We start from the raw sequence: 13,807 nt of genomic DNA on the forward strand, positions 1-13,807 counted from the left end.
ACATTTGGTTGTTAAATTTATATTCTTTGGTGTTATATTCAATCTCTAGGGTGTAATTCTAACACCTCAGGGTGTGGTCCACTATTAACACCAACTGGTGACAGTTTTAACACCACAGTTTTTACAGTGTGGGTTAGTGAGGGTGTGCGCGCGTGTGTATGGAGCATGTTAACGAGAAGGATGTGCGACCGCCTGCGGATGTATTTGTAGATGAGGGTGTTTGTATATAGTCTGTGTGGGTGGGTGTGGGTGTGTATGTGATCTGGTGGGTGTTTCATAAAGCTTTTAGTGAAGTTACGCACGTCTTTACTCACAACTGGAACATGATCTTAGGCTCAGTTACAAATGGATACAAATTGCAGAAGAAAGGATCACCAGTCGTAAAGTCATTAATTCGTATCTAACGAACAGCTTGATAAAATGGTAGGTGCGTGCATGCCTGGTCGCGAGGGTGAGTGTGTGTATGTGTATGAAAGAAGGTTTTGTGATGTGTTCTGTTTGTTTGTGATGCAGTGAGTGTTCGCGAACAATCTTGCTCCTGTGCGTGAGAGGGTGGGCAGGTGTGCGTGTGTTTGAAGAATGAATAAAGTGGGGATGCCGAAGGACGTCCTTGCAAAATTAATTAGGATTGTGACATAAAATTTTACTGAATTTTAAGGACTGTTACTACAGAGGAAACTAATTGGAAACATGTTCACAAAATGTAAGTGTAAGTGTGGATCTCTTCACACAGTATTTAGAAATACAACCCCTCCAAAATGAAATAAAATAATAATCAATAGACATGGAATTTCTAGAAGGTAGGAACGGTGAAATTATATTGCAAAGTGGATAGAGATAGGTGTACATGTTTTTTTTAAACCATGATTGAGTAGAAATCTGTATGACACACTGTAATATTTATGATATAACATATTTCGAAAATGCCTGTTTAAAATGGAATGTGATGGAAGCTCAAATTTAATACATTGCTTTCAAACTTAATACATTAGGAAAATGAGATCACATGAAGAACCATCGATAGTAAAGTAAAGTGCCATTATAGTAAAGTAAAGTGTCAATGATAAGTAAAGTAAAGTGTCAGTGATAATGGTCTTAAACATTAACTTGAATTTTATTTACAGCTTAGAGATTAATTTTCCTTTGTTGAAAATATCCAGGTATTCATTAAATCAAGGAAGATATTACAAACAATTCATTGTCACGAATTAATCTCTGCACTCTCCCTCGTTCACATGTTCAGAAACTTTCGATCAGCAATGAAAACCGAAACAAAGTTAATAAAAGTAGGAAGCTAATGAGTTACAAAAAAATGAGTTAGCACGTAGATAGGCCTTCTCGAAGTTTAGTCATTGGAAATTCGTTGACATGATAGGGAGGATTAATGCATCAAACGGCTCTTTCAGAGATTTCATTAAAAAATAGTGCTATGATATGAACGTTTTGATAAAACGTTTGTCAGGATGATTAACAAGAACCTTCTTGCTGTTCAAGGTGTCATCTGTATGATCGGATGCTGTCTACTGTACACGTCGTCAGGTAAAGTCGAATCATTTTATTGTATTGTGTTTTAAGCAGGAAATACTGAATTTTAAAAATGCAATTCAGTGACGCAGAGACACATGCTCTTTTGATTGAGAACTTGCTATTCATTATTCGTAACAGAAATTTACCCTCTGTCGACCCACACCCTCACCACACACACAAAATTGAATGGGTTTTTATCGAGACAGTTGAATTAATTTCTCGCTGAGTCTGATAATCTTGAAGTAGACCGATGTGATGATTAAAGGAATTGATATAAATGGAATCGATGATAATGTAAGGAGAAGTTGGCCCGTGGCACAACTCTAAGCAATTGATTGTTGGACTCGTGTTTACGATCGAAAGCACTGAGTCTTTATGCAAAATAAGACTTATTTCCTATCTTATCCATTTAGAGGTAGGGATGGCGACAATGTGACATTTACAATTATTAAAAATATATCCATGTAATTTATGAATACTTTGCTGCTTGACTATTCTATCATACGTATATACTGTTTCATCTACCTTACTATCGTTACAATTGTATTTGACTAACGTTTGGTGTCACAGCAAATTGCATTTTGATAATTTATTTTTAGCAAATTTTGTTTTTGTATTTCTAATAATGCTAAGGCTGGCAAATATTGTACTAAAAGAATATAACAAGTACAATGTTTGGAAACCACTTCGTTTACATTTTAATATTTTCGATAATTTTTAAAAGATTTTAATTGTTGAACTTACGCCCACATTTCGAACACCCCACTTCCATGGAGTCATAATAAAAAACATGTTATCATTTTAAAGTATGTTGAAATATTAACCTCACATTTAGGCACCCATCCATTATCTCGTCAAAGCTCATCATGTCTGAACGAACTGTTTAGATGCTTCTAGAAATTCATGCAAAATAATCACGTTTATTTATCCACAGGAAATGAAATAGTTCTCCAGGAATCTACTGATGATGTAACAATAACGCCTATTAACTTTCCAAACGACAGAACTTCATCAGCAATCACTGTTAAGGCACCATCGAACTACAGAGGTAATCACCAACCTTATTACTTCACCCCTCTCTGTTGTTCTTTCTGCGATCTTGATCATATCCATGCTGATATGTTTTTCATAGGAATAACATACCAAAGAGGCATTCTCATACTTTTATGCTTTATATAAGATTGAATGGAAATGAAATAAAGGATTGAATAAATGAACATTTGCAATTTACTTAATTTAGTAGGTATTTTTATCTTTATTTGTCATTTGGTTATTGTGTAAATGTTATATTTAAATTTGATTGGTATTGCTTGAGTGCAGTATTTGTAATCTGCCATTTTTAGTTTTATTAACGTTTTTGATACTCAAGGACAATGCTGGTAATGATTGCCGATGATAGTAACAATCTTAATGATAACAATAATGATTATATTATAATATTAAAGGTAATAACAACATTCTCCCCCCAAAATAACGCCTTATGTTTTCTTTTTAAAATGAATAAATATGGATTTTAATTCCTTATGCATCCACCAGAGCATGCACATAACACACGCGCAATCGTTGGTACACCATAACCATTTAAATAAATGGAAGTGCTGCATACTTTCTTACTGTGTGTGTACTTGTTGTCAAAAAACACACACACACATACACAATGACAAAGAATATTATCAAGATAATGATTATACTACACTAAGCATTGTGAGGATAATCCATGCTACGATTGAATGACATAATGCCCTGTTTTCTGTTTGAAATGAATTAATACGAATGCTGCCATCAGAGGTCAGCATGGTCAGAATGGAATTCCTATGAATCTCGAAATTCCATAGCAGATTAGACACAAGCCCACGGACAGAAACACACGCACAAGCACAACCCCACACACGCCTGCACCAACATATACACAAGTGACCAAAACGCATGTAAGATAATTACGAAATTGGACGAGAAGTGAAGCTAATGGCATATCTATTCATGGAATAAAAGGGAAATTAGAGAGTTCAGTATGCATAGTCTTTGTCATTTCATATAATCGTTCAAACATGATAAAGCACATAAGCATGAATGTCTCCCTTGATAGAAATACATTAGTTTATTGAGTCCAATAATATGAAATTAATTTCCTATTTTCCCAAGTTACTTCTTGTGAAAAAAGTGACTGAAATTCCTTCGGATTATAATTTGAATACGTATCAATAAGAATAAGTCGGGACTTTGGTTGTGGCATGTTTCGGTAGACGAGATTTCCCAGTAATTCGAATAAGAAATATAAGGTCAGTAAAATCAAAAGGAAGAATTACTGAGAAATCCTATTAAAACGAATATCTGTAATCTATATAATTCATTTTCTACGCATCGCTTTCACTTCCACGTTTCCATGTAAATATGCGTTGCATGATAAGATTATTGGAAAATGGACTAAAAACATTGCAAATTTTGTAGATTCAGCCCTTGTTTGCCATTCTTTCGATTTTTTATATTTGGGTTCTATTGTCAATAAATGAAACTCCAAATTTGTCATGAACAAGAATACAAATATTGAATAATAAGTATGATGACAATCAATACAAACAAATACATAACTCAAATGGCTTTGGAGCTTAGCTGAGAATTGAATGATTATAAAACTCATTTGTGATATTTTGATATAAAAGGTAGGCCTACGTACAGCGTCACATCACCAGCAAAGCAAAATCGATTTGCTACCGAATTGGTATTGCCACAGCTCTATTTTAAAACTTGAAACTTCTAAGGTGAACTTTTCAGTTTACTTGAGCGTTCGACGTACGAAATTGCTCATATTAGCCATAAACGTGATAGACGGGGCACATTCGTCCAGTAAGGGAGGGAGGGGCTATCCGTAGCGATTGGAGCCCGACCATAGTGGAATATTAAAGGGATGGTACGGGCTGAAAATATTAATATCTAAATAAATAGAGTAAAATTCACAGAGCAAAAAGCTGAAAATTTCATCAAAATCGGATAACAAATAATGAAGTTATTGAATTTAAAATTTAACAATATTTTGTGAAAACAGTCATATGCGCATCGTCATGAATATTCATTAGGTATGCTGATGGTGTCACATCCCCACTTTTCCTCTTCTTATGTTATTACATGAAATACAAAATGTTTCATTTTTTAAATACCTGTATAGATGATGTGTCTTCATTATAAGTTGCGGCAATAAATAACTAATGCTTTTAATCAGTTTTCAATCAAATTGTTTTAGTTCTGAATAGAACAAATTTGAATGAACCTATTTTCATATAATGAAATATAAAATAACAAGTGGGGATATGACATCATCAGCACACCTAATGAATATTCATAAAGACATGCCTAGAACTGTTTCACCGGAATAATGAAAATTTTTAAAATTCAATAACTTCGTTATTTGATCAAATTTTCAGCATTTTGCTTTGTGAATTTTACTCTATTTATTGAAATAAAAATATATCCGACCTGGACCATCCCTTTAAGTGCAAAATCTAATACTAAATACAAAATCTAAGTTTGTATTTCTTGTGATCACGACGTCAGTATCATTACTGGCCATTCTTATCTATTATCGAGTCTCAATTTTTTGTTTCATTCCACAGTTCTTTTGAAGTTTCTTCTGGTCCGTCTGCAAAAAGGAGAAAAGCTTACCTTTTGTAATCTGTTCGGAGACATGTACATCTCCGAGCGCCTCCTCACTCTATCCAGGAGGATCAGCCCCCCACCTCCTAACCTAATATCACCTGGAGAAAAACTTCTCATCACATTTTCCCGTGGATCCCTCCAGATCGATAATGGCTCGTTTATTCTGAACGCGACTTTGGTGGACAAGAAAGGTAGGATAGGCTTGATGTGGTTGTGATTATAACTGACATTTGATGTTTGTTACGCATTATACATGTTATATATTGGCCATGTGGTGGAAATCGGTGACTTTTGTACGACTCATTCTTAAATTATTTCGATTGCAGTTGTGTCGTTTTTCCATCGTTGAATATTAGCTTCTGCTGATGATTACCTAATTTAAAAATCATATAATTCCCTTATTTTAAGGGTTGGACGTGTCATCACCACCTTTCTTTCCGTATCCCACATATTGGCTTTAAGTTCGTTGGTCGTGTAGAACATTAATTCCGAGGTGATCGTAGCAACAATAAACAGAACATAACACATGGTAATAATTGCACATACATTCGAAACCTAATCAATTTTCTTCAAAATGAAAAATATCAAAATTAAGAAAACCCTTAAAAAACACAATGAGCACAATGAAGGGTAGCGGTAGTAAATCTATGCTATTTTCCTCGGCAACAATTTGTTCGATGGAAAAGTTAGACATTTAGCCAAATGTCTAAACCCACTTGTTCCTTACATCATACTGAGCCAAAATGCTTATCACAACCCTAACCGTCGTCCACTGTTTTTTCCCCCGAGAAAACAATTATCGCATGACAAAATGTAAGATCACCTTATAGTAGATGTACCTTTTGTCTGTTTAAACCTTTTATTTTCATAACCTGGAACCAACAGCTATTGTCACACAGCTCGGCCCTGAAGAGACGTACAACCTGACATCACCATCCTACCCGAACAACTACCCCCGTCTTGCCTTCTCCTTCCAAACCATATATGCGCCAATCGGTTGTAGGTTGACATACAGAGTATTAGATTATGTCGTCGCACCAGAGGACACGATGTGCATCAGCGAGAAGCAGATAGCTTTGAATACCGAAGGTTGTGACGTCATAAGTCGTGGGGCAGAAAGAACGGTGTCAGGAAACATAGCATCTATCTGGTTCAGCTCTGGTTTACAGCAGACATGGAAGAAGGGCTTTGTTGTTTCGTTCACTTCTGTGGGAGAGACAGGTTGGTGAATAATGACTTATTAGTTCTCTTTAAGTCATACTCTCATCTTGATTTCTTAGTATATTATAATGTTAATAAATAAGATAGGGAATCTTTATCCACTTGGTATTTTATGTATTCATACAAGAGCGGTTACGCAAAGCTCTACTTAAACTTTCCATATGCAGGTTTCGATTATTCATAACATTTAAAACTTAAATTGAAGTATACACATGCATGTAGATCACAATGATCTGGAAACACTTATACTGGAATTGCCGCAATATATTTACAATGAAGGAAATTAGGCACATTCGGTGTCTGAAACATTCCCCGATTAGTGTATCGATGCAAGTATATCATGTGTTGTAAGAAGGTGAGGAAATTGGTCGATGCATTGATAAAGTGAGCCGATTAACTAAGTAAAATAGAAAATGAGACCAAAACCTGCCTGAAATTAGGACTGATCATTTAGCAGGTCAATAATTAGCCAATATAAATAGGTCCAGAGGTAACATGGTTATAAAGCAGAAAGAAAAACAATAGTTCAGAATACGTTTCTAGCAGTAAAGACTTTCTCAGATAGGAAGGTGAATAATGCGTCTTTCAAAATGTGGATTAAAAGGAATGGGAAGGTAATGATGAGATAGATATTGTCTTGTGGACGAAAGCTGCAAGAAGTACTGAGAGGCAAAAGATAGAACTAGCTAGATAATTGTTGCAATTAACGGGAAGATATAAGGCTTCTCTTTTCCCTTGCTTGCTTATAACATTTTCAGATGACACACCCTGTATCAAGCATGACCGGAGTCTTTCACCAGCACCACCTAACCAGAGATCAAATACAGCTAGCAAACAAACCAGGGAAAGACGAGCAGCGATCTACGAAACCACACCTCGGTAAATAGGAAATCTAAACGATTTTAGCAACTCAAACAATAGTTTGAATTAAAAACAAATCATGTGTGTATGATTTTTTTTATTATGATTAGGACATGTCTCGAATCCTCGATACGTGGAAGCGCCGTGGTGTAGCGGTTCTGACTCTCGCCTTGTACATGTTGTAATCAGAGGGTCGTGTGTTCGAATCCCACCATGGTCTAGCGTCCTTTGGCAAGGAGTCAATCCACACTTTGCTACTCTCACCCAGGTGCTAATTGGGTACCAGTAGGAAAAAACCGTCATTGTGGTTGGTTTAGCAAGTTTGCACCTAACAGGCTGCTTGAAATGCTATGAATCCAGTGACCGGGTAATAATAATTGTGAAGCGCTTTGAACAGTCGTAGATTGATAAAGCGCTATATACATGCAAATTATTATTATTATGTCCTGGTGTTTCAATTAGTTCTTTCGTTCTTTGTAAAAATCCATGGCTGTTTTGATTACCCGTGTGTTTCTGTTCTCCTTTACTGTTTTCCTCCAAATGCTAGAAATGAAAACAGAACTACACAAACGACAACACCGCCATGGTATCAATATTCCATCTTGCACCTAGGTGGTGTCCTCCTTGCAGTTGCGATCATCGCTGTATTTTTCAATCAACTCTTGAGGTGTACTATGGATCAATGCTGTAAGACGCAGATCGCTACCATGCCAGACGCATCCATTCAAGAAAAGAGTCCCACCAGAAAGTCAGGATGGCGTCCATCATTAACGAGTCGCAGTTCGAAGTACGTTGTGAACCAGGTGGGAAGCGGCAGCAAAGACAAGTTGGACGGATCTGGAAAAAGTGATAGCGGTTTTGGACGTACGGACGATGATGCGGACTACATTACGATGAGGGTAAGTCCTGTGATTCTTTTTGTCAAGGGAATCGGTAAATAAGATTGTTAAATTTCTCAATACCGAGTGCCTTAGAAGCAAGGAAAAGTTTGACAAAAAACTTTTATGGTTTCTATAGGCTTCATGGTGTCTTTAGAGCTTTCTGGAGAGCGTTACATGAAATGACTTGTCTGACGTATTATCCCGTTTAACCGACAGATAACATAGCAACGTTGCTTCTCAGCCAATCAAAATCGAGAATAGCTGTCAAATCTGACAACTTGACCGACTGATGAAACATTTTCTTGTTGTGTTGTAACTAGAACGGGCCTTTATTTTATTTCTTTAATAGAAAGTGAATACTATATCAAGGGTCCCTCCTCAAAGGAGTCCACAGTCCGATATCAATCAATCAAAGGGGTGGACCATACCCGGATTAAGCAGACATGGAGTAGACAGAGGATTAGTGAGGTTGAGGGATGGCTCTGAGGTTGCCAGCCCCTCTGATGGCGCTCATCAACACTCCCAGGATTTCATCCCACCACGAGTATACAAGAAGTATAAACCTTCACAGGTTAGGAAATCACAGCGATCTCTCTTGGATGGTGATACTTACATCGTGGGGCAATCCTTTGATCCTGGCAGTCCAGGATCTTATGTAGATCCTACTCCAATTGTTTTCCAGCATCCATCAGCTTCACAGGTTAAACTAAGGGACAAGCCCGTCAGCCGGAAGGCTTCATTAAACAGAAGAGCAAGTGTTTCCATGTTTAACCTCACCGATAATGACCTAGGCTTCGAGGTTGGCTTCCATCCACCATGTCCACAGATGCCTCCTGAGTTTCAACAAGTAGTGGAGCCAGAGAGCTACAGTCCAAGGACGGATCCTCCGCCCGTTAACCACAGGGAACACTCCAGAAGTTCATCCACCGACTCTTTACCATTAGATTGCAATGATAGAGGTCGGTGCTACTCACCAATTGAACAGGTAAATATATTCACATGCAATATCTGGGACCACAACAGAACGAACTCAGAATCAATCGATGGTATGATATTCCAACATAGCCATGATAGTGGCACTGATTGGTTGATGTGACTGTGACTGCAATATAAGGGGGAGACAGGGTAGGTGTTGCGTGCCATTCTGAAAAGCAGTTCGGTTTTTCCATATTGCTTAGCTTAATTATTATGATAATACCACTATGAATTAACCTCTAGAGATATTTTATTCAAGTGTCATGACCCCAGGGTTATGACCAGTGCTAAAGGTGTTAACCAGGACTTGATTATTAAGTACGTTTAGACGTGATAAGACCCTACTTCTTAGACACACCAATGGATGTTATGTTGTTGACCGATTGATGTATGGATGTAAGGGCATCACAAGGTAAAACATGACTATATTGTATTTTCTCTATTAATTTGTATTTTCCTTTTCCCATTCAGAGTAATAAAGTATATCATTGGTGACATTACGTATACATGAATGTGTGATGAAGTGAGCCAATATTTTCGATTGAAATATGTGTTGTGTGCCAAAGAAAGGTGAAACTACATAAACCGGTTGGTACTGGTTATGAGGTGACCTTGAGCAACACCAGCAATCTTACCATTTCCTTAAACAAGAAATATCTATCACATTTATGAACGAATAATACCCAATTTATTTATAGGGCGTCAATGATGTCAGTTTTGTGCTTTATATCAATGTAAATGATTTCCTCGCTTTTTATTTCCTTGTTCGTAAGGAGGATCGCTATTCTACAGCGTTGGCCAAGTTTGATGTCTTGTGCAACAGTTTCGAAACAAACGCAAATCGACAAAGCCCAAATGTGGTCGAATATGTCAATCTTCCACCCACGAACCGGAAGTGCTATGCTGCCACTAAGAGGCCTGTAATATCGAACCCAGGGTACTTGAAACCTTCGAAGGTTGTTCGAGCTCTCTCTACTTCCGCTTACGACCTTGCAGTTTCATCCAGTTCTACTAACATAAGTGGTGAGTGGGTAATTCATCTATTCGATTCAGTCCTTAAAACGTGCTTTATATTAATGTTTATTGAAAATCATAAGAGCAGATGAATTACAAATCCTGGAATAAAAAAAACTGCATACAGTATACTATAATGAAGCAATTAATATCTCAGTATAGTCGTGATATTCAGCCAATCATCACCGGAACGTCTTGTAAATGCAGCTATGCAATAATATTTTTTGATTGGTTATTAAAGTTTGTTTCATTTCATTTTATAAGCGCTGACGTTCTTATGAGATTTGGAGCTATCCATCCCACCACCAAGAAAAGGTTGCAATGTTCACTTGTATCTAAATGTATTATTTCATTACATATTGGAATACTTTCATTTCTTACTTGAGATTGGAGCAAAATTGGGTAAAAAAAGTTCCATTCAATGAAATTGGTGGTTCTGTTGATTAATCTCTACTTTTCTTCGTTTTTTTTTGTAATAGATGCTTCGAAAACTCAAACTATGCGCAGTCCAATCTTTTCAAACAACACCCCAAGGGCGCCAACCAAATCCAACCTGTTGCACCCGCGTCTGAGAAACTCGATCGAGGTTAGGGTAAATGCACCTACAGACGATCAGGGCAGAAGCAGCAGTGACCGTGCTGGATCTGCATACAGGAGCTACTGTGAAATCGATGACATTGATCCAGGCACTGGGATGGAGTCTGCAGGAAGTCAAATTGATCATCAAGGATATAATCTCACACAGATTCGACTTCATAGTAAATAGGATTTATCAGGAATTGAAACAAAATTTATATTGAAATACCATTAATTTTATTTATTTGGAAGAATGGTACTATTTCCTAATAGGATAAACTTATTTATAGTAAGTAAAACTAAAAATACGATCTATAAATTAAGGTACCTGTATTTTCAACACCATTTCCTTTCGCTCTGTAGGCCCTGCTTGGTAGGTGATTCATCAGTTTTTCACAAAAAATAATTACCACCCCATACAGGATGCAGGCTTCAAAATTAACATTTGGAAAAAATTATTTCAATTCTTATATTTTTCTTGCGTATTTCATATATTAAAATTATTTCAAGACTACCTCTCTGAGTTATTTAACTGAAGAGTCTTACATTTGTCTAACCTTTTTAAGTCATTGCCGGTGATTTGTTTTATGTGAGAACATTAATAGTTTGAACGTCACGTAATCTCAACTGTTTATCTCAATTGTAATAGCAACAGCTAGGGAAAACATTGATCTTATTTATTATAGAATTTCTTATAGCTTTTTGTAGATACATTATGGGAAGTGTTTCATTTTTTTTACATATAAAAAACAGCCAGAGGCGACTGCTATACTTATACTGAAATATGATTTCCCATGGGCATGGCATATTTGTCATAGACTTCTATGTAACATTTTGTTAGACCTATTGGTTACAAGGATTGTAAAGCCGGCCTGGGCAATTACTATAAATATTACATATAAAATACGGGAGTTATTAGCTTCTTGATAAACATAACATGGTGCTGAATACGTGTACAGTTTCAAAGAATTCTCTTTCTAATTTTTAATTTATCAATTACGTTTTAACCGCATGTGTTACTACTTATCTTAATCTTGATGAACTCGCTGTGTTCGAAACAAAGCGAATATTAAACTTCTCTACGAAAATTGAATATGATAACTTGATAAGGTATTATTTTTCACGATTTAAAGGAGAATCTTGTTGTGTAAGCTGCACCTATATGTAGGTCAGTCTGATGTAGATACAGCTTCGAATGTATATTAATCAATGGATTGTGTTTTAAAAAAACGTTTTCTTGTATCATCACACTCATCACACTAAGCATTCGAATGTCATCAATCACAAAACAGTAATGCCTCAGTAGCAGAGAAGAATATTTCTTTACTCTTGTGTAATTTCAAGATAATGGATGGCAATTTGGCAACTTGAAGAGATTTATATAATCCTTTTTATTTTTTTCGCTTTGTAACACATTCATGCAGATTATGTTTTGGACACCAAATTCAACCTGAATTATCGGTGCATGCTGGGGAGATCGGAACAAAACATTGATTGAAACATACGGGACTTAATTCGTGTTCACGCAAATAAAAAAAGACTCTGACATGTGTATGTATATAAAGTTACACGTGTAGTATGTGTATAAACAATACAATTCAAACTGAAATTATCACAAAAAGATACAAAACAAGATGATATCTGCCATACAGTATGTTCACATTGTGGACTATTTGCAGATGTGGTTCACACAAACAGCACTGAAAGTAATTTCACTCTGTGGATACCTCGACAGTGCGAGTGTTTACCAGTGGCGTACAGATGAGGAGGGGGGTTGTGGCGCTTTCCCTCCAAAATTTTCAAGAGCAAGAGAAAAAAAATAGAAAAGAAAAGAAAGAGAGAAGGGTAAAATATAATATTATTTTCTGAATGTTACGTCAAAATCTATCACAAAATTGGATTTTTGTAATAAAAATGTTGAAATTTTCGCTCGCTCGCAACTTTTTTTTTAACAAGTTTTGCCCGCTACGCCATATTTGTCCCCTTCAAATTTTGTTTGGCTCATTACGTCAATGGTGTTTACAATGTACTGAGCGAAATATGTGAAAATGTGATTTCACATTGTGTTCCACACTGAAGGACATTGTGTCCTTCGAGTATGGAACAGTGGCAGACAAACATGTAACCTATGTAAGCGACGTTAATGTTGGTGTGTTTTACCAGTGCACTGTTCCTTCACTTTGGTGTAGACAAAAAATATACTAATATACATTCGAGGAATAAAAAGGTTTGTCAACATTGCATTAAAGAAATTACCATGTCGTGATACTTTGGATGTTGTCTCGTAGGACCTTGCAATGTCATTTTGCACTACCCATTCCGAGACCTTTCCTTTACAGTAGATATAATTATTTTGCCTATTTTCCAGGGCTGTCACGCTTTCAAGCTCTGCTTTTGTGACAACCCTTGCATACTGCTATCTTAAATTGTATACGTATTTATGATATATGATGATTAATATGCAAAAATATGTGTTCATTATCTTTATGTCAAATTTTATGCTGCTAAAACCAATAAATTAAATGAAATATCCTTTTATTTTTGTAACGCAAGTTACCGAAATTTAACTTGTCAAGAATTTTAAACCAAGTTTGATCAATGATTTTAATTCTTATTTTGATCAGTCTATGTCTACTTTACATTTGATGCAAATAGTAAATCATAGCTCACAACAATTTGAAAGATTACATTCTTAAATCCCTATTAGTAACGCGTATTATAAAGGAAAAGTGCACATAATAGATCAAATTGCATTACCATAGATGGTCTTCTTTTTGTAAAAAATAGATTACAAACTTTGTAGTATAATGCATCCTTGTTTTTATTGTAATGTCTCCAACAGCTGGTATTGAATTGAATACATTTGTATATTGAAATTACAGATATTATATTATTATTATGGGTTTATATTTTAAGTACTAATTATGTGTATATGTGATGATTCTGAAGATCAAATCATATTCCATTTTTGTATTGATAAATCTTAAAATAAATATTGAGCTCCCATGAAGTGTAAATATTGCTTGGAGAAATCTCTTTACTTTGAAAATATTATTTTTGTTTTGTAACTTTGAATTAAAAATACAAACTTTTGAAATTTA

The 13,807-nt window shown here is 35.8% G+C and overlaps 1 protein-coding gene across 2 annotated transcripts; it reads left to right on the forward strand.

Moving 5' to 3' along the window:
• The first annotated feature begins 167 nt into the window (after positions 1-167).
• LOC129260573 (uncharacterized) lies at positions 168-13,807 on the forward strand. 2 transcript variants are annotated; one of them, XM_064096502.1, is made up of 10 exons: positions 168-703; positions 1,495-1,539; positions 2,462-2,575; positions 5,136-5,369; positions 6,064-6,399; positions 7,158-7,278; positions 7,808-8,159; positions 8,491-9,126; positions 9,890-10,139; positions 10,610-13,807. In XM_064096502.1, the coding sequence occupies exons 1-10, from the start codon at positions 691-693 to the stop codon at positions 10,894-10,896; spliced, it is 2,388 nt and encodes a 795-aa protein (XP_063952572.1). In that variant the 5' UTR covers positions 168-690; the 3' UTR covers positions 10,897-13,807. The 2 variants fall into 2 exon arrangements, with proteins under 2 accessions (XP_063952572.1, XP_054754546.2); XM_054898571.2 differs by lacking the exon at positions 168-703 and having other exon boundaries at positions 1,305-1,539.

This window comes from Lytechinus pictus, chromosome 1 (assembly GCF_037042905.1).
Source record: "Lytechinus pictus isolate F3 Inbred chromosome 1, Lp3.0, whole genome shotgun sequence".
Classification (NCBI taxonomy): Eukaryota; Metazoa; Echinodermata; class Echinoidea; order Temnopleuroida; family Toxopneustidae; genus Lytechinus; species Lytechinus pictus.